The sequence below is a fragment of the Notothenia coriiceps genome, unplaced genomic scaffold (genome assembly GCF_000735185.1).
Source record: "Notothenia coriiceps isolate Sejong01 unplaced genomic scaffold, NC01 NC01_scaffold00031037, whole genome shotgun sequence".
Lineage (NCBI taxonomy): Eukaryota > Metazoa > Chordata > Actinopteri > Perciformes > Nototheniidae > Notothenia > Notothenia coriiceps.
Genome location: NW_011363738.1, coordinates 17790 through 42629, shown reverse-complemented (window position 1 = coordinate 42629; position 24840 = coordinate 17790). Strand labels below are relative to the sequence as shown.

Here is a 24840-nt window from a genome sequence, read left to right as displayed (position 1 = left end):
TAGGCCTACAATATATGCAGAAAATGTAGATGCATATTTAACTGGGCTTACATTAAAATGTAGGGTGGACAAAAGTGCCTTTTTATGATGAATACAATAATGTGTTAAAATGATATGTATCTAAAGCTACCTATTTTGCAATTATGGATAGCTGCCACAGTTTGATTGATCATAGGTAAGCTAGCTAATGTGATTGCACTGGTGTTCGAGGGTATCAGTAAAACTATTACAATTGTTACGAATTCAGTAGGTTTTGTTTTATTTTCACGAATACGCCTATTTATTTTTGTCTTATAATATATAGGATTTATGATCTTTGTTAAAGACCCATGGTTTAAGGTATTTTGTTCGAGTGAAAGGGGTCACTTATTCTCACCATTTACTTTCAGCCTTGTCTTTCTCTCCACAGAGCCTGCCTCATTGGTCGCCACACACTTGAAGTCCCCGCTGTGGCTGGCAGACGCTGTGCTAATTACAAGCGCTCCGTCCCTCGCCACAGAAAGCTCTGATTGTTCGGTGTGTATCTCCAGGCCGTTCTTGAACCAGCGCACCTTGGGATGAGGTGAACCTGCAGGTGCAGAGACAAGCACAGGATTGTAAGTGAGTATAAACTGAGCTTTATTGATCACAACTGACAGAAAGAAAAGCTACTTCCATTTATCTGCTTCTCTGCGGGGGGAACTTAATGGGCAAGCGGCCCAGACTAGAAAAAGGCAGCTCTACATTTATCTCTTGGACAGCGGGACAGCAGGGGAGGCATTGCCAAAATGGGACCTTGGGGCCTACAAGCTTATGATTTCAAGGTCACATAAAAAAGTAAGACACAGTAGACAAGTAAGACACTGTGTGCTAGAGAGATGTACGGTTTAAAACACAAGCATCAAGATTTATTACCTCACTGAGGTGAGAGTCCTGAGCAGTAAGAATAGGAGTGGTCGGACAGGCAGTTCAAAGGCACTGCTGTGTACGATCAGAAGCCTGAAACAGGTGTGTGCTCTGGATTACTGGGTGGGAAAGAGGTGGAAATTATCAAGAGGAGAAAGGTGGAATGGGGAAAAGGTGGGGGATTTTGAACCCAACACAACATACTCCCCGGGACAAGGACAGACCAGCAAGCCTCGATGAAAGAGCGTTGCGGTGGAGTGATCAAAATGGCACGGCTCTGGCTATTTACAGAGGTGTTACATATACAACCACCACAGCGGAGGAATCAAACACTGCGCCCTTCCTCAATCCAAAATAATACTAACGACGCAGCAACAGCAAAGGTGGTTTACAGCAAACACATGTTTACAGTTAAGCAGCTCTAAGAAAATTCATTATCTCACTGCTGAGCGGAAATGCAAACATATGTTCTATTTAAGATGTTAACAGATCTCATTAGTAGACTTTGAATTAACTTGCTAGGGCTGACGAATTTGGAGATCATGTCTTCCATGTGTTTCACCGATTATTACCTCCATCTAATGCGCTGCGTTTGTTGGTGAATTAATAATATCCTTCTGCCAGAGGATGTGCTTTATCTCCCTCACACAGAGAGATCTCAAGAGTACAGTGAGGGCGATACTTGTTTCCTGCTCCCGGCTCCTCTCATGGGTGTCAAGAGCGTCAAACATTTTAAGTGTGAGCCCTCGAAGGCCTGGTACATTTTGCCTGCCTGCTGGTAAGACTTGGATAAGAGGAGGGCTGGCGTAGCTTCATCTTCCTCTTCCTGTGCTTCACAGTGCACCTCAGACATCTCTGTCCTTCATCTGCAAGCAGGAGCCTGTAATTAGGATTCCTCTCCCAGCAGGCCCCGACGCAGAGGAAAGCAGATGTGGCTCACTGAGGAGCAGGCAGACTGATGTTCCAGCTGTTGCTCCACATTGGACACAGTCCTCACCTCCTCTCACCGTGCTGGTAACCATGACACAGCGCCACAGAAACAATAGCTGTCAGCGCGAGCTGTCTGAGGTTAAGTATCCATCAGTGCTTCCGCAGACTCGCACAGACGCTTGGTGTGTTGCGATAAACTCTCCACACCCCGCGGGATAATACCTTGTTCGCACAGAGTTCTTAAATTATAGAGACAACAGCAGGCCTCTGGGTGCTGTGATAAAAAGAGGATGCACCTTTTAAGATGGCAAGGATATTTTTTATGACAACTAAAAGTCTACGTTGACAGTGAAACATTCCTTTGATGGTGTAGAAATAAACACATCTGTCCTTTATTTAAAGTAGAATTTCCTCTAATATAAAACAAACTAAAACAAGGAACATCTATTTGAAGCTCTAAAACTTTAGTCACATTGTAACATCTCTTCTCTTTAGAACCTTAGACTTTGCTTCCCGTGTATTTTCAGTCAGGCTGACTCATTTGTGATTCATTTCATACCTTTAGCCGGGCAGGGGATGATGACCTTGCCGTTCGCTACTTTCTCCATGATGGCATCTCCTGGTTCTGCAAAGGACGGGGCCTCTGTGAGGACAGGAAAACATGTTAAGTGCCGGTTTAATGCACAGGGAGTCTAATAAAGTTTAGCTTGAATCCAATGTGTAATGACTGAGTTTTAGTTTGATTATTATTGAAGGTGCCAGTGTAGGTAAATGTGATAAGACGCCTTTGGGGCATTCCATAAACTGTTGTGGGCAAAAGATTTGATCTCACAGGAACTCTCTGGCCAATTGAGTGGCAAACAGAACAAATAAAAGCAATTACAAGAGTCATTGAAAACCCATCAGATGATAAAGCTTTTAGATCTCCACGGGTAATAAAAGAAATCCAATTTGAGTGCAGTTTTCAGTTCATTCCATTTCAAAAGGTGCATACCCGCAGTGCCAGAGTTAGTACGTAGTAAGTACACATGTTCTTGGTGTTACATGCATTTTCCAGTATTAATATAAAATATTACTGTAAAATACATCAAAAGCTAAGTGAAGATGAGAAGGAGCCTGAGCTGGAGTGGAAGTAGGGCTTAGGATATATTGTTTGGTGTTGAAGTATAAATTAGGAAGAATAATTCATAAATGTGTGCTGTAAATATTAATGGAGTAAAAGACCCCTGCTGCTCCCCATTACTGATGACAGGAAGGCCTGATTCAGCCTTCACAAGTTAATAGACCCTGCTCTGAAAATGTGCACCATCATCACAATATTTAAACACTATTACATATCCCCCTCCTTAAAAGGGACGGTTTTCTCACTGTGCCTTAAAGAGTAGCTATTTGGACAACAAACACTTCAATTGTCCCACATAGTGGCTATACGACCATTTTGTTTTCAAGTACACCCTGGGGCCTTATTGTCTTGCATCATGGAACTATTTTGCGTTAGAGAATGCACCTCTAAAGACAAGGAGAGCCTGTAAATGGGACACTGTTGGATGGATACAATTTTTTATCGCCAGTGCTTGGAAATGGTTATTATCTGAGACTGGCAAATCCATATAGTAGTTTGAGGTGTTGTGACAAAAAAGTCCCCCCCATCCTGTGATTTTTGTTTAAAAGAACGTGTGGATGCATGTGCCTATGTGGTTGTATTTGCTCTCCTTTTGATAGGCTTTATATGAATCACATTATGCGGTATATACTGCAGCTTATTTTTGCGTATTATCAATATAAAGAAACAAGGTTTTGAAAATCTGAACCGTAGATAGATATTCACCAAGAACTTCCAGTTTGATCTCCAAGATCTCCTGTCCAGCGCTGTTCTTGGCCACACACTGGTAAGTGCCCTGATCAGCCAGGCTGACCTTCTCGATCCTGAGAGGCGTAGTGTTCTTGACCCCAACAGGAAGTCCATTGTGTGACCAACTGACCTCGGGGCGTGGCTCTCCCTGGACCACACATGGCAGAATGACTCTCTGGCCGAGCAGGGCTTTCAGGAGGGAAGGTGCTGGCTGAATTCTGGGCTTAGCTGGGGACAAAAACAAACATCGTAAATGAATGTCTCTCCACGTCCGTTACACACCTATTTATTTACACATCTCACATACTTGACATATGTTAGAAGTGACATGTTGACATGGAATCTATCAACTTCTCAGAATTTTGAAAACACAAGTTTTATGGGTTCTAAGAAGTTGTAATGGAGTGGTGTCGACTTACATTGAATGTGTAAATTGTAGCTCAGGGACACGTTGCCTGCTGGGTTTTCTGCAGTGCAGGTGTAAAGTTTACTATCAATCAGGCGCAAATCAGTGATCCTCAGAGAGCCTGAAGGCAAAACAGTGAACCTGGGAAGTGGTTAGGGGTCAAGGGCAAAGGGATGGAGAAAACACAACACTTAATAAGTCAGTGAAGATCTACAGCCGCTGTGTTTTGGGAGAAGAGGTATTCTCGTTTTCCTTGAAGCAATATTTTCTACAAGTAACACATTGTGGAGCAGGCAAAGATCTGAATAAAGTACATTCATTACCTGCCTTTATAGTATTGGTAAATATTAATAAGGTGGGAGGACAATTTCAAAATGAATGTAGTTTTGCCTTTGGTGCTACAGTATTTTAAATAAAAGATGTGGTAATAAAAAATGAGTTCCTGTAAAAAGAGACTGTGAATTCCCACTACCTGAAGCACATTGATAAGAGTGATTCATTAAAGGTGACCTATCATGCAAAATGCACTTTTGTACGTCTTTTATACATGAATATGTGTCCCCGGTGTTACAGGGAACTCACCAAGTGTCAGAAAACACAACCCTCTCTATTTCCCTCCATACCCAAATCTCTTAAAAAGGGGCTGCAACGAATCTGATACAGACTGATCCAGATTTGAACACTTCTGTGACGTCACAGAAGTGGCGCTACGGCTATTGGGCCAAATCCACCAATCAGGAGGAGACAGCCACGGACATTGCCGTTTGAAAGCGCTGGAGACGCTGTAGTACATATGCCAGGCCTGTAGATGGTGCTGTTCTCACATGCTGTTCTCACAGAATCAGCCCATGCAAAGACAGTGTTAAATTGAGCAAAATGAGGAATGGCTAAAATGCATGATCTGTTTGGTATTTTGAAAAATAAAAAGTATAAATATGCCTTATATAGGTATGGTCCTACACTATATTATTCAAATATAGCATGATAGGTCCGCTTTAATATGCAAATGTATTACATAATATGACCATTTTAAGCAATGTGTTCAAGTTATGTAGCATTACACTACATTGTCCATTATAATGTATTTTCTTGACTTTAAAGGTGATGTTGAGTTTTGAATACAAAACATTGCATGAAGGAGAGTAAAAGCAATAAGAAAAAACATTTTAAAGCAGTTAATGGCTTCTTTGCATTTACGTTGTTTGTCGAAAAGAAAAATGGATCTAATAATAAATGAAAGTGCTGAACAAGAAAGCACTAAGTGGAGTCTCAGCCAGGGCTTAGTGATCTCCCTAGTGAGTTGTTAATTTCACGATTTCCATTATCCAGGGTAATTACAGTGTAAAAGGGTAGACATGTTTTCACCTGGTGACGTCGCCATGGAAAAAATGATTGTATTTCTTCCTGTTGGGAACATTGTTGTTTCCAGTAGCTATTGTGTGTTTATCACTAAGATGTGTGGAAATACAGATAATCAAAAACTACAGTCGTGCTACTGATAAGACACGCACACATGTTTCCTGAGAACAACCATATGAGCAAAAGTTTACGCAAAACCATCCCATTCATTTTACAGATGTTTGACACAGACGAACAAGTGGACAGATGGATATGATAACATGCCCTGCCCTCCACTTTAAAAAAATACTTTGTAGCAAAAACAAAAGCAGCGGTTAGATGCGGGTTTAAAGTGCTTAAATGTAGGTCAGCGACTAAAGGAGTGTGGCAACCTGAATTGCACCAGAAGCTACCCAGCTGTATAAATGTATAATGTGTACAAATGTAAACACACCTCTGTGATTTATCTTAGATAAGTGTGTCTGCTAAGCTACTGAATTATAACACAAACATGTTCATGTAAGTGGAAATGAGCTTGAAGCACAAAGAGCTCTCTATTTCAGCTGCACATATGGTGTAATGTGGCTCCCCCACCTCCTCACTCAGCCTGAGGAGAGGCAGCAACATCTAACGTTGGAACCAAATGACTGCTTCTCTGTGGTTGCTGCAGCTCCATAATGCCGGATTGAAGGCTGATACAAGCTCAAGCTCAAAAGGCATGAACCCCCCCCCTCTCACCCATCCATCACTCCCCACACTAGTGTCAAGTCATCTGTGTACATAGTCTGACACAGAGACTAACTGGGACAAAGTGGCTTCTTGAGGATTAGACTCACACTGACTCAGTGTCAAATAGATCTGTGTGTTGACCCACAGCACCCTCCTTCTGTCCTTCTGTTACTTTTTCCTCAACACTGCGCAATGTGCACATATATTAAACTCACACTCCACCTTATTGCATTTACATTTGAAGTAAAATGACTACAACTACTGCACACATTGTAAAATGTATAATCATATGTTAATATCAGAATCAGAATCAGAAACAGGTTTATTACCAGGTAGGTTGACACGTACTGTACTAGGAATTTGACTTGGTGTCGTGGTGCACACATAAAAGTTAAAGTAAAACAAAAATAAAAAACACAGATAGAGATATTGTAGCAGTAGTAGTTTGGTTCATACTATTATACATTATAGTGTATTCTTACCTATTTTTATGTTATACTTTGTATTCTATAGATTTTCTAGGGTCATATGTTTGTACTGTTAATATGTTGATTTCTCAGTTTATTTTGTATTTATATTTGTTTTCAGCTCATGAGCAATGTGTTTATCTATCTATATATCTATATATATCCATCTATCTAATATCTATCTGTCTGTCTGTCTGTCTATCTACTGTATATCTATCTATCTATCTATCTATATAATATCTATCTATATATCTATCTGTCTGTCTAACTATCTATCTGTCTATCTATCTATCTATCTATCTAATATATAACTATCTTTCTATCTATCTAATATATATATATATAGGTGGGGTGCTTCGCGTCGGGCCGAACCACGCCCCTTAGCTGTGATATAATGAGCATATACCACGGCCTGTCGTGAGCTATTGCTTAAATATACTGTATCTATCTATCTATCTATCTATCTATCTATCTATCGTCTGTCTATCTATCTAATATATATCTATCTTTCTATCTATCTAATATATATATATATATATATATATATACTGTATCTATCTATCTGTCTGTCTGTCTATCTATATATATATATATATATCTATCTAATATCTATCTATCTTTCTATCTATCTGTCTGTCTGTCTGTCTATCTATCTATCTATCTATCTATCTATCTAATATATATCTATCTATCTATCTAATATCTATCTATCTTTCTATCTATCTGTCTGTCTGTCTGTCTGTCTGTCTGTCTGTCTGTCTGTCCATCTGTCCATCTATCTATCTATCTATCTATCTATCTATCTATCTATCTATCTATCTATCTATCTATCTATCTAACAGCCTGTTATATGGCTATGTCAGAAAGTTTTCCGCAACTGATTTAAGTTTTTCCAACAATCTGCCCCCTGGACATTTCCTCTGACCCCACAGAGTGTATGTGGAGGGAATTAATCTCCCTCTTTCACAGCATGCCTGTTTCCGCAGGTCCTGCATATGCAAAGCACGTGCGTGGGGGTTCTTCACAGCGGTGTGTTATTCTCATCAGACAAGACCAGTAAAGGGTCAGCATGTTGTTTTACTGCCGAAGCACCCCAGGGAATCCGAACATCAGGCAGACAGGGCTTGTATCTCTTCCTGTGTCAGTTCGTTTTCCTCCCCTCTTCCTGGCACTCCCCACTCCACCCCCACCTATTCCTTCTCCCTGGCCCCACACAAGTCTTACTGTAACTGACTCACCGCAGCTTTCAACCCACTCTCTGTCATTCTTCTATCTATCCCAAAAACCAGTCGGTGTGGTGTCTGGCACAGGGAGTCTGTCTGTCATCTCTCTAGTCTGTTTCCCCCAGTCAACCAGCCTGTCTGCACCCAGGGTGACCACACATGAGAGCCGGGAGTCAGCGGACCATGTGGGACCAGATGTTCCTCCTCAGCAGATGAGTGAATGCTCAACACAGCCCTCTGTGCAGTCTCTTCCAAAAGTTATCATTAAATACAAAACATTAGCTGCAGCTTTGAATGGCTTTAAAGGCTGAGTCAGATGTTAGGTCAGAGGTAAGGTATGGTGACAAGCTGTGTTACGTGATGTTTCACTAATTTCACAGCATCATTCCCAGAGTGAGGTAACACTTCCTCTTACCCAGCTGTGACGGGGGGGATGGGATGCCCATTTCTGCTCCATGTGACGAGTGGAGAGGGGCTACCCTGGGCTGCACAGGGGAGAACCACCTCTGCCCCCACCTCTGCAGCCATCTTCACAAGGTCGTCATGGCCACTTACACCCACTATTTTAGGCATGGCTGGAAAAGAGAGAAAAAGTTGTCAGAATACCAAAAGGAAAACAATTCTCACACAAGGATCGGGTGTTACAGGGCTTTTTTTGGGATATTGAATAAGATTGTGGAAGTTGTGGTGAATTAAAAATTGTGAATATCCTGATGAGTGACTTGAAAAAACATGTTTACCTCACTATCGTGACAAGTGAAATATTGAGTCTGATTTATTTTAAAAAGTTATTCTTTTATTAGCATAAGGGAACTAATGATGCATAGTTACCTTTTTTAAGATGATCTGTTTTTCACTAAAAAGGATGTTCACTGAAAAAATCGGTATCCTATCTTTTTGGAATTTTTTTTACGTTTATAGAGATAATATTGTGAACCACATTTATTTGGCCAAGATAATATTGAGGAAATGTTCATACTGCCCCATGTCTACAGGAAAACATCATGCAGTCTAGACAGAGAAGGCCCTTTGTTATACTGCTGTGTTTTGGTGACTGTGGTAGGACATGTGTTTGCCTTACAGTTGACACTGAGCTGGATCTCTCGGCTAGCGTAGCCCACGGGACTAGTGGCGGTGCAGATGTAGATGCCTGCGTCCTCAGCGCTGGGGTGGAGGATTTGGAGGTATCCATCAGGGTCCGACTGAAGAGAGGAGCGGCCCCTTGGCAGAGACTGCCGGCCCTGGAGAAACAGCAGGCATAAGACCAGACAGAATATACTGCAGATAAAAGCTGTCCTCACAACAGCGCAGGGACACAGAGCTCACTTTAAGGTTTACAGACAAACCTTTGATGCCTAATGTAATTACAGAGCACCCCTTTAACTCACCCTCTATCCCTAATACACACATACAAGAACGCAGCCTGCTGCACACGCTCTTGCTTTGAACATGAAATTGCTTTTACAGATTCACTTTTATCTGACAAGAAGAGAAATTTACTCCACTCTAGAGCCCTCCTCTGAAGATATTTTGGAGAGAGCTAGGTACAAAAATCAGGTTCAGTTCAACAACATGCATGTTGACCTCAGTAAAACTGTAGGCTAATGGTGTTTTATGTTTACTCTTGCACGCTTTCTGTCTTTTATGTGTTGCTTTATGGGACATCACGGGTCTTAATGTTTGCGGTCATCTGTCTGTTATGGACCATTTAGTATAAAATGTGGTTGGAATATACCACTGATGGAACATTTTGGAGAAACCAGCTCGAGTGCGCTAGAATTTGAAAATACACAGCCGGAAAAAATCTGCCACTTCCTTACAGAGCCCCTCCTCCAACACACGTACATGAACACATGAACGCGCACATGACCAATGAGGGCACGAGATAAGTTTGTGCACAGATGGAAGGCTGACAGCGCTATATTATGTTTGTTGATACTGTATGATTTTCAAAAACGAAAAAACCTACCGATTATTAGGTAAGAGTTTGCATGCAAAGGTGTATGGCAGATAGTCTCACTGTTCTGATTGCAAAAAAAAACCTTTTTAAACTCAGATTTTTTGACATTTTCCCTAAAATTAGATGTTGTTTTTGAGATCTCAATCCATATCGCTTTGTTTACAGAATCACAATATATTAAATCATAACCCTGCTTCATGATCTTGGTCTTTTTCCAAAACACAGCACTAGTAGAAATGCTCTAAGATGTGCCTCGGAGTCGGTGAGCATAATGTTAGTCAGTCACAGGCAACAGAGCGGTGGTGTCGTCTGTATGACACATGTAGCGATAATGTTTTATGATCAGGTTCACTCTTTGGCATTCTGGGTAAGCATGTGGGCTCTGCAACGATACGCCTGGTTGCATATAACCTTTGAGGTTTTCTACTCATAATACGATTCTTTTTTTAACCGACTGCTGGAGGAAAGGTTTTAAATAGATTCCTGTGGTATAATAAAATCCTGAGTTATTTTTCACAGTCAAGGAGCAATATGGTAAAGTTGCCATGGTTACATCCTCCCTGGTCAGGTTAATGACATCTTGATTGCAATGCAAACTGTTATTGTTGATGGCATATTCAGAGTGTTTCCACAAATCAGAGAAAAATAACCCCTTAGGTAGATACTGTGTTGAAATATTATTATGCCAATTATAAATAACTCATTAGAGCCTAAACATGGTTTAAATTCAAGTAGTTCATCTAAAGAGAAAGCATTATATCATAAGGATATGACTGTGATTGTTACCACTATCATTGTTCTAGTGCTGATTACATTAATAACCTACTGATGACTTTAGCTCAACACTTTTAAAAAATGAAAATCCCATCACCGTTGCAAAACTGGATATTGATGTTATGTTTGATTGTTACATGATTGATATAGCTATTACTTTAAACATTATTTATTAATGATGATTCATTTTAAGACGACCTAATGCCAAGTTTTCTTCTCACTAGATAATGTTTTGGGAATAAGAAGTAGCCAATTAGTCATTCATCGGTTTATGGGATGCAGACAAATTGATCATTAAGAAAAGCAGATCTTGACAGTGAGTGTGACATCATACCTTGGACCAGACAATATTTGGCTTGGGAAATCCACTGGCCTCGCATGATAGTGTGATGGCGACGCCCTCGTTGGCTATGTAGTGGTATGGACCAGCGTTAATTTCAGGGGGAACTGTGGAAGAAGTAGGTCACAAAACACAGCTGTCTCACTAGCCGGGAAGAATCGGGTCCTTGGCATTATCACTGGCCTTTGCCAACCAGCAGTGTCAGCACTCGAGGCATTTCTTCATTACAGGCCGATGATGAACAGTAATCTGGCCTGTCTGTCATGATGCGCCTATGAACAAAATTACCCTTTCATCATAGCATGCAATACATGAACCCTCTCACTATGAGGACAGCAGGTGGTAAAGTCAGCTACATTATGTTGTTTTCCACGCTGAGTCAGCACATTGTAGGTGCGCCACATTTGGGGCTGCGTCCATGCCTGCCAGTGTCTCTAGCATTGAGAAACTTGTACAGGAATGGGCATTTAGATCATAGATAATAAAAGCAGAGGACCTGCTTAGGTCTGAAGCCAAAAACAAGACTACAAATCTACAGCTAGCAGCTCTGTTTAGCTTTATTGAGGCAAATCAGTGCCTTTTAGCTAGATGTTAACCAATGCTCCAGCATGCTGTCATCACAATCTGAATGTTTTTAGCAAGGATAACGGTTACGTTGCTAACCATTTTGGTTAAGCGTGTTAGCGTGCTTATATTTACTAATAAGCAATGGAACAAAGTAGGAGTTGAGTCTAATTGTATTAGATTTGGGTAAATTATCATATTTGATTGACATTTCAAATCCAACTAATAGAAGCTTTAAATCTGACTAATATACTCATGCCTCATTTGTTCAATGGGTATGCAAACTTAAATCTAAAAACAACCATTTGTGGTTTCACTGGGGGTTATGTACTGGAACTATTTCTTGGCAGGTCTTTTACTTCCTGTAGTTACCTTTGAACAGAGCCTGGGCAGCCATATCTCTCCGCCTCCAGTCTTACAGATAAGCTAATGATCTGCTGGCTCCAACTTTAATCTTGGGTAAGGTATTGATCTAATCTAAATCTTGGCAAGAAAGCCAATTCAAAATGCATAGCAATTTCTTTAATGTGGGCTCTTACTCTGGACCTCCAGACTGACTGTGATGTTCATGGACCCTGCTACATTCACCGCAGTGCAGACATATGTCCCAGCATCCTCTGGGGCAGCTCTTTCAATGTACAAACTGCCATCACTCCTCAGAAACATTTGCCCAGTCAGTTGAACCTGTGCACGGGAAAAATTACTACAGTCACACAGAAACAGATTGTCTTCATGAATTTTAGCCTATTTGAAAGAAGTCTGTCTTACAGGTTTGCCATTGTGGGACCAGTGTCTTTCTGGAAGAGGTATTCCATCCAACAGCATGCAAGGAATACTCAGGGATTGGCCGATGCCGGTCGTGATGATAGGAGCACCGTGTGCCAAGAGAGGGGGCTCTGCAGAAGAAAGAAGTGTATGGTCAAAAATACTTTGGAAGGAAACTGGCAAAGTATTTTAAGGCCACAATCAGTTATGCTGTTGCTACCATTGTCTATTGTGCCATTATGGCAGTGCTGATAGATAAGAGGGCTTAGATAATCGAGTTGGTAGCTTACCCAGTCCAGTGACGCCAACTCTGGCCTCAGTTGTAATGGTTCCAAACTGATTCTTGGCCTCGCAGATGTACAACCCTTCATCATCCAGCCAGACGCCTGTAGTTGAGCACACAGTAAAGCAGCGCTGAGCAAACTTAAATCAATATATTGAGAAACACAGCACAATCTACATATCAGAGATAAGCAGCATCTCTAAACCTGCTGAGAGAAAATTATGTATCTATACAAAATAAGTCTATGTTAATAGCAGTTAAGTCCTCTAGTCAATAACAAGTGGTATTATCGGTCCGACTGTGATGTAATTAGGAGTTTAAAAATAGAAAATAACGGGATTAATGGGTTTGCCTCAGCTGCCAGACTGCTGACACAAATTGCATTCAGTAAAATTCTCTGGAGATCACATGTTGGAACATCAACGTGATTCATTTCTTGTGTTTGACTTTGGATAGTCAGATGTTTAAACAGGAAATGACAAGACATTTAGTATTAAAGTAAAAAGTGAGGAGAAGAATGGTAATGTACGGTGAAGGCAGGTAAAAACAAGCCATCTGCAAGAGATTGAGATAGAAGGTCAGATGGCACCCACAAATGGAAACAGTGACAGAAGCAGGACATGCTTCTCTCCAAAGTAATACTATGCACGCTGTAAACATTTAGTCTTAGGATTACAAAGGATCACCTTCAGTGGCCAAGATTAGTCATATTGCAAGCTAAAACGCCTCCAGGGATCACAAGTTAAATGTGCCCTAGCCCTGAAGGCAAGACATTCTCACAACGAAGGAGACATACTTGGACAAGAGGACAGCTTCTCTTTAATAACAGTGTTAAAGTGGTGGGGCACCTTTTAAGGTAAAATCTTTCACAGACCAGAAGAAGCACATTTTAGTAGGATGGATAAGTACTGTTTTTAAAGCCATACTGTAACTTTACCGATGGCAATTAAATCCTGTCGCCTTCCTCTCTAGAGAAAAGCTGGATTTAATATGAAATGCTGGACCTCTTCTATATATAATCACACAGTCATGCCAGTCAGTGTAGGGCCACCATGATGCTGCACTGTAGACCAAAGCTCTTTGCTGCGAAAGTGTTTCATGAGTAACTCACTCTGGATTAGAAGATGTCCGTTCTCCAGCTGCACGGGTCTACTGTTGCTGTCTGGCCTTGTGAGAATCTGTCTGCCGTCCTCTCTGCGCCAGGTCACCGATGGCTGCGGGGACCCTCGGACAGTGCAGGGGAGGGTGATGTTCTCCCCTACGCTAGCTGTCACATCAATTGGTGCCTCAGAGAACAATGGGCCCACTGTGGTGGAGGGAATGGTGATTTTTACTTTGTATACATTTTTTGGAGAAAAATAAGCTTTATGCAGGAAAGTGTGAACTCACCTCCGACCTCCAGAATGACTGTGCCAGCGGTGGTGCCGGCAGAGCTGCTAGCCACACAGCTGTACTGACCCGCGTCGACCTCCTGCACCCCTCGAATATGAAGGGTGCCACGGTGTACATCCTGCTCAACAAAAAGCGCAGAGCCCACCTCGAGCTCACCTGGAAAGACACAGAAAAACAAGCCCATTCGTCTCTTACTTGACATTTTCTCAGGTGTTTAATGCGAACACTGTTTTTGACCTTAACTTACCTTTGAACCAGTGGACCAGAGGAGGGGGGACGCCTGTTGCCTGACACTCCAGAGTCGCATCGCCTCCGACAGATACAAGCACAACCTGCTGTGTTACTGTTATTCTAGGCACCTCTGGAGGAAAGACAAGAAAGATGAAGCTTTTTTAATTTATAGAATTTTACCTGATTGGAAAATAATATCGAAGCAATTTAGTGTGAAGAAAAATGCTGGCCTGAATAAGTAAAGGCTGCTGTAACTGACCTGAGGTAAATATAAAAACCAAGCTCACATTTCGCACAATTTATTTGCCAACAGAGCAAGATACATGTTTTTGGAAAAAGTCAGACAGCCGAGCTGAAGAATGAAATGATCTGTCTCACAAATCTCTTGCTGCCTTAACAGATCAATGTTGTTAAAAATGTGAATGTATGTATGTGAAGGTAAGTGTGTATAACACCAGCACGCCCTAGGAAGAGGCTGCCATAGTCTATCAGGGTTGAGGTTTCTGTCAACTACTAACTGACAGGCCACGGCTGAAACTTCAGGCATTCAACTGTCAGTGCTCAGAAAACAAGAAGAGAAATATGCTACTGTGTGAGACAGAGCAGCATGTGGCCACATCGCTCGTGCTCAACTGGTATTTCACTCACAGATTTATTCAAAACAAATGCTGTTGAAGAGAAGATGCAACAGAGATAAAGAAAACATTTACTTATGTGAAGTCTGAAAAATAATGTTATCAGAAATTATTATTCAGAACAGAAACAAAAAATGAGGAAAAATTGTAAAAAGATAAATTCCAGCAACAGCATGACTTCACATTGGCACCCTTAACATTGGAAGCGATATCTTGACTTGCCTGCAAAAGTAAGAGACACAGTCTGAGAGGCAGTCCCAGCCTCATTGGTTGCTAAACATGTGTAGTTCCCAGCATCCTCTGGGAGGGCCCCTCTGATGCTCAGGACTCCATGTTTGGTTAGGCTCAACCTGTATCACACAATCCACAGAAGACATGTTTGTTGACTCTTCATGATTACATGTGCAGATGTAAAACTGCAATTCATCTCTAACCCTTCCTGCTATTCTTGGATATCATGAGAGATTTTTTTCTTTGAATAAGTATTTCACACAGGCATATAAAGTTGTGGTTTGGAAAAATATTTCACATAAGAACCGAAAGTTAAGCTACACGATGTGGCAATCAGGCATGTAGTTTAAGTGGAATGTAATGACTCCGAACCCTGTGTGCCGGAGGTGTTGAGTGGGCTGAGAGTTCCCTTACCTCGGCCGATTAGTAAGAAACATGTTTCCATGGCTCCAGAAGAGCTGGGGAGGGGGGGAGCCGGACGCCGCGCAGACGAGGCGGATCTCGTCCCCTTGGGAGAAAGCCCGGCCCTCGGGGTGAACTTCCACAGAAGGAGCCTCTACGAATGGAGTCAAACAGAGTCAAAATGCTGACAGTGAGTCATGGCCTTCACCGCGGCATGAGGTCATTCACAACTTCCCGATGGCAAGTTTCACAACAGTAAACTCCTGATGGTGGGCTTCAATTCAATTACCAGCACTTAACCATGTCTGACATCATTGTTACACAAGTTTCACATTAACTCGTTATTTTTGAATCCATTACAAACATCTGTACGAATGCCAACTCTTTTCAACATGCATCAATTCTGGCTGATGAGGAACATTTTCTGACGAGAAAGTGGCTCAATCTGACTGCGAGGAGGCTAAGCCTATAATGGAAAACAGATGACGGGGCCTCAGGAACCAAGAGGCCCCCAGTGTGTTAAGTGTTTAAGCAGATGACCTGCAGGGTATCGTTCCTGCCGTACCTGGGACATGAAGCCATGCCGTGATTTTTTTCTCTCCATGAGCGTTGGTGGCCACACAGTGATACTCCCCAGCATCCTGAGTCCGCACCCCGCTGATCTGCAGGGACGAGTCGGACAGCAGCCTAACCCTCCCTACGCGGGCTCGGATGGCATGACCCGCTCTGTACCAGGTCAAGTTGTGGCGCATGGATCCTTCCACCTGGCAGGACAGCACAGCCACGCCTCCCACAGAGGAAGTAACATTTACTGCCGACTTGAGGACGGGAGGAGGATCTGTTTTAGTGGAAACACAGTCAAAACATCAAACAAACAGAGCGAAAATAGTTTACTCTTTCAAAGAGATGTTTGTACTGGCATGCTTTGTATCATGTTGATGTTTATGCCATAAGTCTAAGATAACAAATGGCTGGAACTAATTTCAAAGCTTTGCTGTGACTGTGATGCATGCAGGCAAGACGACTGAGGATGTGTGTGTTGTTGCTTGTGTGTGTGTCATACCTCGAACGGTCAACTGTGTTAAGGCCCGTCCCTGTCCTGCGCTGCTCTGCGCTATGCACTCATACAGGCCTTCATCCTCAGCAGATGCATGGCCGATCTCCCAAGATGCAATGGCAGAATTCCTGACACAAAGAAATGCTTGGTTTGATAAATGGAGAATGACAATAGCAGCATGAGCCCATTTTACACATTCAATTAGTCTATCTGGCACACACACACTGGGAATAGTTTTCACCACAAGTCAGCCTCTCTTCATGAATTTAACTCAAAGCAGAGGGTGTATGAGAATAGACGCTTTGTTAATTTTTCAAGATGACACAATCGAATATGTAATGTTTACAAAACTGATGAAAGATTTCCTGCAAATAATAATAACAGCCAATTAGCACTAATGCTTAACAGACATGCCCTCCGGTTAGAGTAGTGAGTGACCTAATTACACTTTTTTTGCAGCAGGTAATGGGCAAATTAAGCTTTAGCATCTGAATCAGGAAAGAAAGTCAAATGTTACAGAGCGCTGATCGAGACTCACTGAAAGAACTTCTCGTCGCCCAGTGTGATCCCACTTCTGGTGAATCGCAGCCTGTAGGGAACGTCACTCTCCACCGAACATCCAATCACAACAGGCTGCATGTAGAAGCCCTTCACCACGTCAGGCATGCTCACTGCTGGGGGATCTACAGAAGGGAGGAAACCAGGATTAAATGTCACCAGAGAGATTGATGAGGTGTGAGAGACACTGGAGTGGCTTTGGTGAGATGTTTCTTCAGGGAAGGGGTTGTCTTGCCTGGAACAATGTTGGTGTAGGAGACACTGGACAGCCTCTGGAAGCGGTAGCCCTCTTCATCTATGCCCGTCCCCTTGAGGAAGAAGCTCTGGGAGGGGGTGCGGAACTCCGGGAGGCGCCATAGTCCTTGTTGACCGAGGTCGGAGGGCAGAGGCACGGGGATGGTGCGTAAGGAGCGGCCTGAGCCTGACACCAGCTCCACATGGTTGAGTTGACCTGGAGGCTTCAGGCCTGTACACTTCAGCAAAACATGGGCTGGAAGTCCTGGGAGACAAAGAAAGGTCGTCATGAAGTCATCTCCTGCAAGTGTTCTCAGTCAAATAAAACTCAAGCAGCTAACAGAAACATATCCGACACCTTTTATTGGCCTCTCTCTGGTTTGGTTGAACTCTGAAACGGGTACACTGGAAAAGCCGGCCCTGAAGTCTAGATTGCTGACCCCTGTGACCCTCAGAGTATGGCGCCCACTGCAGCTCACCTTTTTAGGAAATAAATGTTATTCAATTAGCCAAATGTCATAAAGAAATCAGAGTAAACATATTCATAGAGGATTCAGAAGTACCTTCAGTTTCCACGCCCCAGGTCTGGGAAATTTCAGGTTGACTACCCGAGCGGAGTTAGGGATGTTCAGCAGCTCTTTCAGGCCCTGTGCTTCACCAACTACTCGACCTAGAACACGAAAACAGCAACTTTTCAAAGTCCTACCTTGTTTTGGGTGCAATGAGAATAAAGTTTATTAAGATGGCAGGAAAGAAAATGAACATGTGGTCTACCATAGGGATCTCTGAGTTCGATCTGTGGTGCTGGTCCACTGAGTGACACGGTGACCTCGCGAAGACTGGGGTCAAAGGGCACTTCCCACTTGTTCTCCTGCGCACTGTCATGGTTGGACGACAGCAGGTGGACCTTCATGGAATGAACTGTCTCCTCTACCCACTTTAAAACCTGGCAGGAGGAAAAAACAGAGACAGCATGTCATGATGGAGGAAAGACATTGGTTGGTGGATGAGCCTGGGATCCGTCAAACTGTCATGAATCCCCTCTCAACATACAGACAGGATGAAGACAGGAAGGACACGATTGTAGACCCCCCCCCCTTCCACCAATCCCTTCCCTGCTCTTTGTCTTCGGACAATTTTTCATCACAAAAGTATTCCTCATAGGGATTTTTTTCCTAAACAAAGGGAAAGTGAAACAGCTCAACTGTCAGACTGATAACATGCAGTTTTCTGCACTCTCAAGCATGTATTCCCAGAGGAGCGTCTGTCAGGCAGCAGCCCCCCTCCCGCAGCACAGCTCTCATGAATCACGAGGCTTGTTCTGCAAAATAGAAAGCAGTGGTGCCTTTGTTGTAGAAATACACTCAAACTATATATTCTAGAGTATCAGCTTTACTAATGTGCAGGTTCATTATGGACAGAAACATCTGGCTGTTTCTCATCTTTCTGTTGAATCAGTTAAGCTAAGGGAGCAGGATGAGGTCAGACAGACACACATTAGGATTGCCGAAGGCTATCTCTTTAAATTAGTCATTATAGCACTCAGGGCAAAGATTGTCCAAAGTCTAAAATAATGGTGGACAGTTTGATTATATTTAAGTGCAAAACAATCATATGATACAGACTATAATGGCCCTCAGAGAGGCTTTCCAGAGAATTATCTGACATTATAGAATAGCAGTTTTGACAGCTGCTTGACCTTCTAGCTGTTATCATTATCATGAGTAAGAATACAGTTTCCCTTTCCCGTAGCAGAAAAACCCCACAGATATCTCCCTGTCTTATTTCAGTGGCCACAATGGACCAAATGTCTTTCATCTTCCAACTACTTAGCAAGCAACTGCTGTCTAGTATTTGTGTTGACCTCATATGAAGAGGTATTATGGCTGAGCTGCGTCTGTAATGCAACCGACTGAAAACATTTCTTCAGCGGGCCCTTGGAGACGGACCCAACAGAAACACATTTTACTGTAGACGTTTATAAAAAAACAAGCAAAAACTGAAACAAAGAAAGCCTTTGATAATTTAATCAGGCCTCCGCTTTGTCTATCGGGTCCACTGGGTGCTGACAGCAGCTGGTTCCTCTCGCCGTCTTACAACTAGAAACAGCTGTAACGTCTGCCACATGTGCAGCCATCACCAGCAGAGCAGGAAGCTGTGAAGAAGTGACCTACATCTGCCCCAGGATACTGTCTATTTCTTATGCAAGAGAGCAGAGAGGAGTGGGCATTACTCAGTCCTAACACAAAGGCAATTGGAGTGCAGAGATGGGACCACTCTCTTTCCGGGCCCGTGGTAGGTCTGCAGGAGCACGCTGAGTTCTGCTGCCACTCCTTGTCTCAACCACTGGGAATGCAGAGGATCTTAAGTCCTGTGAAACCTCATCTGGCGTGTCTCAGTTGAGCGGGCTTACGGCGCTGTTACAGGAAGAACCCCCCTCTGCTATTCATAGAAACATGACAGATGGGCCAGAGAAGAAGGGTGAGCTCAGGCTGGGGTGATGCTGTATTGCGCTCTCGAGGTAGTCCAGGTGCATTACCTGCTAATGAAAAGACTTTGCCATGCAGTGGTTAAGCACAGCAGCTTGACTCCAGATCTCCCAATGAGGAGGGGTCAGCTTAGTCCTTACCAAGGCTTAAACCTTACAGCTGCGGACATTTTCAGGAAGATGTCCCGCTACAAATCAAGGTTATTAGAGCGAATCAGTCCCAGATGGACCCTTCATTCTTTTCACAGTGGGAGATTCGACACACCGGCCGATGCTTTGCCTGTCACAAGTGCTTCAGAGAGGCTGCTACACCATAAATGGTGCCTTTGTTCAGCGCACTCAGGAAGACAAGGATAAATGTTACCTGGGTTTCATTTTAAGTCTGAGAACCACTGCAGGTCCCTTAACTAAACCCACTGCTTCCACGTAATGAGAAAACCATAAGAGCAATGTTATAAAATACTCCTCAAGGCACTTGAGTTAAGTGTCTGTGCAGCTTGCCAGGTAGAAACATGCAAAACACCACATCTTCATTTCAAGCTTATTAAAAACCCGGTTTCTGTGGGCAAGCAGGCATTATCTGGAAGCTTAAACATCACAGCCCTCATTTTCAATCAGCGCTTCAGGCTACTGATGACTAAGCATGGCATCATTATCTTGAGGAGCACAGATCGTGGTCCAAGTTTGACAGCACATTAACAGGGTGTCCTTGTCCACGCTCTTGTTAGCGGATCATCACGATGATCAAAACATATAAAAAACAGCGTTGAGAGAGCGATAGCTAACAATGACTTGTTGTGTGAGGACTTGGAGCCAACTCCACTGGGCAGCTGTATTGGAAGCAGGGAAGCCGTGACCGATCACATCCTGGGATTAGAAAGCAAAATAAGTAGTCTGTTTTCTCTCCACTCTTCCCCCGGAGATGACCATAAGATTTTGTATATTCTGATTTCAACCCACTTTATTAAAGTGCCATTAAGAGGGAATATTTTGGTTAAAGTTGGAGTTCTTCTGAGGTTTTTAAGGATTAAAGGATTTGCATTAATTTGGTAAGAGCATACCACCCAACAGCTATATTCACACAGGTTTGACATACAGTTTTTCAAGAAAATGTGATCATAAGTATGCACATGTTTACATCTAACAGGACATGTTAAAAGCTACTTGGGCACGGAGCTATGTGGGGTTTAGGTGTGAGGGCTGGAGTGAGTTTGACCTCCTATTCCCTTCTACTGCAGCACACAAATCACATGCAAACACTCCTTAAACAGCTGGCAGGATTATGGAGTGATAATGAACCAAGCTGCCCCACACACAGACATTGTGTGTTTAGCTACATGTAAGCACACCTTGACAGGAAACAGACCCAAACACACACAAACACACACATCTGAGTTCAGAGCTTCAGTGGGCCACCAGTGTGCAGAGCGGCTGGCTCCAGCTCAGCACTGCACAGCTATCTCCTGTGTTGACACGCAGGATACCAGTGTCTCTTCCAGAGGAAACTCTGGCTTCTTTTACGTCTGCCGGGGAAGGGAGCCCTGCGGTCTTTGGCTTCTCAGACAGGGCTTCTGTTACATGCTGCCTCTGATATAAAAGAGTCACTCACTGTTATCATATGAACAGGAAGTCTAATATCGGCTTTGGAATCATTTGATTTCACTAAATAAATGTTTCTCTCTTGTTCCTGTGCCTCAAATACACATCTGAATATACAAATTATACTTTATATTAGCAGAATTCTATATTAAATCATTTATTCTGTGTGAAAAGATTTTAATAAGGGTTTAGTGAGAATAAGTCTGTCATGCTCTCACCTCGTTGACCTGCTGCTTGTCCAGGTGAAAGATTTGTCCAGAGGAAGTGGCAGCAATCTCCTCGTACGCCCTGTAGCCAGGCTGAGAGCGGTCCCCACAGTCCCCGGTCAACACAAATACCACCTGGGAACAAGAGGGGCGGGGGGGGGGCAGGAAGAGTTAAGGGGATTACTACTGTTCAGTGTTTGCTTTACGCACTCGCTTTTCAGTGGCCTCCAAAGTGACGCTAATGCTCATTGTCATGCCTCACGTAGAGGCTGGGACTGGAGGAACTTTGAAGAGACTCTCATCTGCTCAGCTGAGAGTCAGGGCTTTGTATTGGGATGTAGATATTTCACAGCAGGCAACTGTTTTCCCTTTTGTTGTAGCGTGTGATGAATGCAGAGAAACTCAAAAGTCTGTGAGCAATGACTTCTCCCTACCAGCATCGTCATGGGAAAGAAAATCAAATGAAATCCTTGCTTACATGTTTTCTGTACAGCTTTAATACACTGCAGCTGTATTAAAGGAAGAACCTCTGTCATACTGTGAGAAGAATGAATGTAAAATGGACTGATGCGTGTACAGTATGTCTTGAACACCCTCACACCCCTGTCCACTTTGGGGCCGTACCTGTGACTGGCGGAGCTGCACCAGCTGCAGAACGTCTCTCTTCAGGCGGTAGTCTTTGGCTCTGGCGTCAGTGAACACGTAGATGAAGGATCCAGGCAGAGAAACCTCCAAGGCTTTCTTTATGGCTCCTATGCTCATCTCAGGACAGTCGCCCCCGCCCTAAGTGACAGAATTACAAATCAAATACTCCCAGAAGAAGTAAAAGCTAAATATCATATTCTAAACTGCATTCATACTGATTTTACTTTTAAAAACTCTGGAATAGCTCAACTTTCAGAATCATATCAATTTTAAAGGGTACACAAATAATGAATTGAAAAGTGCTTTTTAAAATAAGGCAATATGCTTTTTAGATATTAAAACATACATTTAGATACAAAATAAACACACAGCTCAACAAAATACACTCAGTCTAACCTGATAGATCTATATTGTCTGTGAAATTGATCTTCCTTAGTCAGATAAATAACTTTATGATTCCAGTCTTACTACGTTTTACCATCATGACATTTCCCACACTAGCTGCTGTTTGGTACTGTAGACATTACATTAGCTCACTTTCGCTTGGATTAGTGTGGATGAATACATTAATCCCACTCCTATAGAATAATGATTTCATGTATTCTGGCTCCCACCTGGACAAACAGCTCTTGCAGATCCTGCTGGAACTTCTTTGGGTCCGTGGTTATGGAAACAGGGCCGATATCTGTGAGGACGGAAATGTATATCATAACAGAGACTTAGTGAACAAAATCCAAATTAAGTTAACTAATAAATCATGTTCTACACAATAGCGTATGCCTAAATATATTTATCTCAAGGACTTAACTTTTGTGAATTACTCTTCAAACAAAAACAGCTTTATCAGAACAAAGGATTTAGTTGTTCCTTCTCCATCTTTGAGCAGAAAATAAGCCATCTTTAAAAGCCCAAATAAGCCACACGTATCAGGACCAGAAGGATGCCCTGTATCTTTTGTGCAAGACATGAATATTCAATCACAAACACCACACGGCACAGTAGTGGGTAGATTGATGCACTGACAAAATTGCAATGTTCGGGCTTTGCTTAACACAAATCACTACAATCTGGCCAAATGTCGGATGACAATAATTTTCTGCAGCTGGAGTCAGCATTTTCTACTGTTCTTCAAGCAGCAGCAGCAGCAGCAGCAGCAGCAGACTCCAGTGTGATGGATAAGAACCTGTCAGGGCCTGGCGCTTTGTTGGATGCCTTGTGGGGCCAATTGCAGGAACAGTAAACATTAACCAATACACAGAGAACACATTGTTTTTGCTACAGAACACGGCCGGCTATAAACGCAGGCCTTTCATTATAGTTGCTTCAGAGAAGACCCTTATCAGGTAGGGTGGAGCTTCACGATTTATGTGTGTCTGTGCTTGTTATTCTGACTGTCAAATAACATTTTCAAGCCTCTCTGGGAGACTAATGATACTGAGTTTGCAGACATGCGTCAAGCGGATTACATTTCCTACTCATTCACAATCCATTTTGCAACAGCAAAGTCTTTCAAGTCCTTGTCTCCTTCTCATGAGTGACTGTAAAACACTGACAGCACTGTCACGCCTCTTTGTCAGCCACCGCTGCAATCTTGGAAGTTTACAAGGTCCCCAAGGGCAGGGCACAATAAACACAGACAAAATGTGTGGTGTTAGTGTTGAAAACCATCCCCCCCTGACTGGCTAAATGTGGGGCTACGAGGGTTTTCCGGAGGCTTGGATGGAGGTGGGTTGGGTGGGGGTGAGTGGGGTAATTACACACAAGCAGACAGCATATGCTTCTCATCAGTGCTCAAACACCCTCCCCCATTAGAGCACTCTTATTTTCAAGCTGCAGCTTTCCCATAGGAGGACAGATGCCGGGGTGAAGAGACGTACCTGTCCCACACACTCCTTACTCTCACACACACATTTTCCTGATGTCTTGTATCAGTTTGAGTTTAATGTGCTGCTCTTTGTTCCAATTGTTCTACTGAGACAGATAAGGGCTACAACATGTGCAACAGGTTCTGAGTGGTGTAGCAGTTTGCTGTGATCTTTTCAAGTTAACCTAAACAGATGACAGCTACAGATATATGTCATAATCAGTGGCAATGTAAACTACATGTTTAGTTTCACATTGCAAGTAGGCTACATGCTGCTGTGTAGCAGAACAATCTGATCATTTTGGCTGATTTGTTAGAAGTTGTAGTAATTCATAATTATAATACACAAACATTAAAATTCAAGATTACACATTCGTAATAAAATAGCTTTTGTTTAACTTTTTTTTGTTTGGTCAAAGAGTACCTGGGTCATGGAAGGGGACCAGCACAAAGTTTTTGATGGGTCTGGTCCTCCTGTTCAGGCTCCTTTCCAGGATCCGCGAGGCGCCTTCTATCACCTGTTTCAGATCATCGTACATGGAGCCGGTAACATCGAACACAAAGGCCAGGGTCGAGGCGCTGTCACCGGAACCATCATCCTCCTCAGCCCGGGGGACTGCCAGGAGCCTGTGCGCGCCGACACACAGCGCCAAGACTAGGCACTTTAATAAGACACCGGTCATGTTTATTTAGATTGACTGCATCTGTCTGCTGGAATGAGGCGAATCACATAAAAAAGTTAAAAGTTGAAGAAAGTTTTTTAAAGTTCAGATTTCAAAGCA

The 24840-nt window shown here is 42.9% G+C and overlaps 1 protein-coding gene across 1 annotated transcript in view; it reads right to left on the bottom strand.

The window, feature by feature from the left end:
- Nucleotides 1-24741, bottom strand: part of hmcn2 (hemicentin 2) — a 47932-nt gene extending 23191 nt beyond the window's left edge. The window contains exons 1-26 of the mRNA XM_010787665.1: nucleotides 24483-24741; nucleotides 22809-22879; nucleotides 22174-22332; nucleotides 21562-21684; nucleotides 18031-18202; nucleotides 17820-17926; nucleotides 17615-17735; nucleotides 17258-17521; nucleotides 17003-17147; nucleotides 16471-16592; nucleotides 15973-16245; nucleotides 15420-15561; nucleotides 14997-15124; nucleotides 14156-14269; nucleotides 13906-14064; nucleotides 13628-13822; nucleotides 12524-12619; nucleotides 12237-12364; nucleotides 12008-12152; nucleotides 10899-11011; nucleotides 8912-9071; nucleotides 8246-8405; nucleotides 4087-4214; nucleotides 3644-3895; nucleotides 2375-2458; nucleotides 377-568 (exon numbers count right to left, since the gene is read on the bottom strand). Coding sequence (XP_010785967.1) covers nucleotides 377-568; nucleotides 2375-2458; nucleotides 3644-3895; nucleotides 4087-4214; nucleotides 8246-8405; nucleotides 8912-9071; nucleotides 10899-11011; nucleotides 12008-12152; nucleotides 12237-12364; nucleotides 12524-12619; nucleotides 13628-13822; nucleotides 13906-14064; nucleotides 14156-14269; nucleotides 14997-15124; nucleotides 15420-15561; nucleotides 15973-16245; nucleotides 16471-16592; nucleotides 17003-17147; nucleotides 17258-17521; nucleotides 17615-17735; nucleotides 17820-17926; nucleotides 18031-18202; nucleotides 21562-21684; nucleotides 22174-22332; nucleotides 22809-22879; nucleotides 24483-24741 — 4012 coding nt within the window. The remainder of the gene's footprint in view (nucleotides 1-376; nucleotides 569-2374; nucleotides 2459-3643; nucleotides 3896-4086; nucleotides 4215-8245; nucleotides 8406-8911; nucleotides 9072-10898; nucleotides 11012-12007; nucleotides 12153-12236; nucleotides 12365-12523; nucleotides 12620-13627; nucleotides 13823-13905; nucleotides 14065-14155; nucleotides 14270-14996; nucleotides 15125-15419; nucleotides 15562-15972; nucleotides 16246-16470; nucleotides 16593-17002; nucleotides 17148-17257; nucleotides 17522-17614; nucleotides 17736-17819; nucleotides 17927-18030; nucleotides 18203-21561; nucleotides 21685-22173; nucleotides 22333-22808; nucleotides 22880-24482) is intronic.
- Nucleotides 24742-24840: the final 99 nt, after the last annotated feature.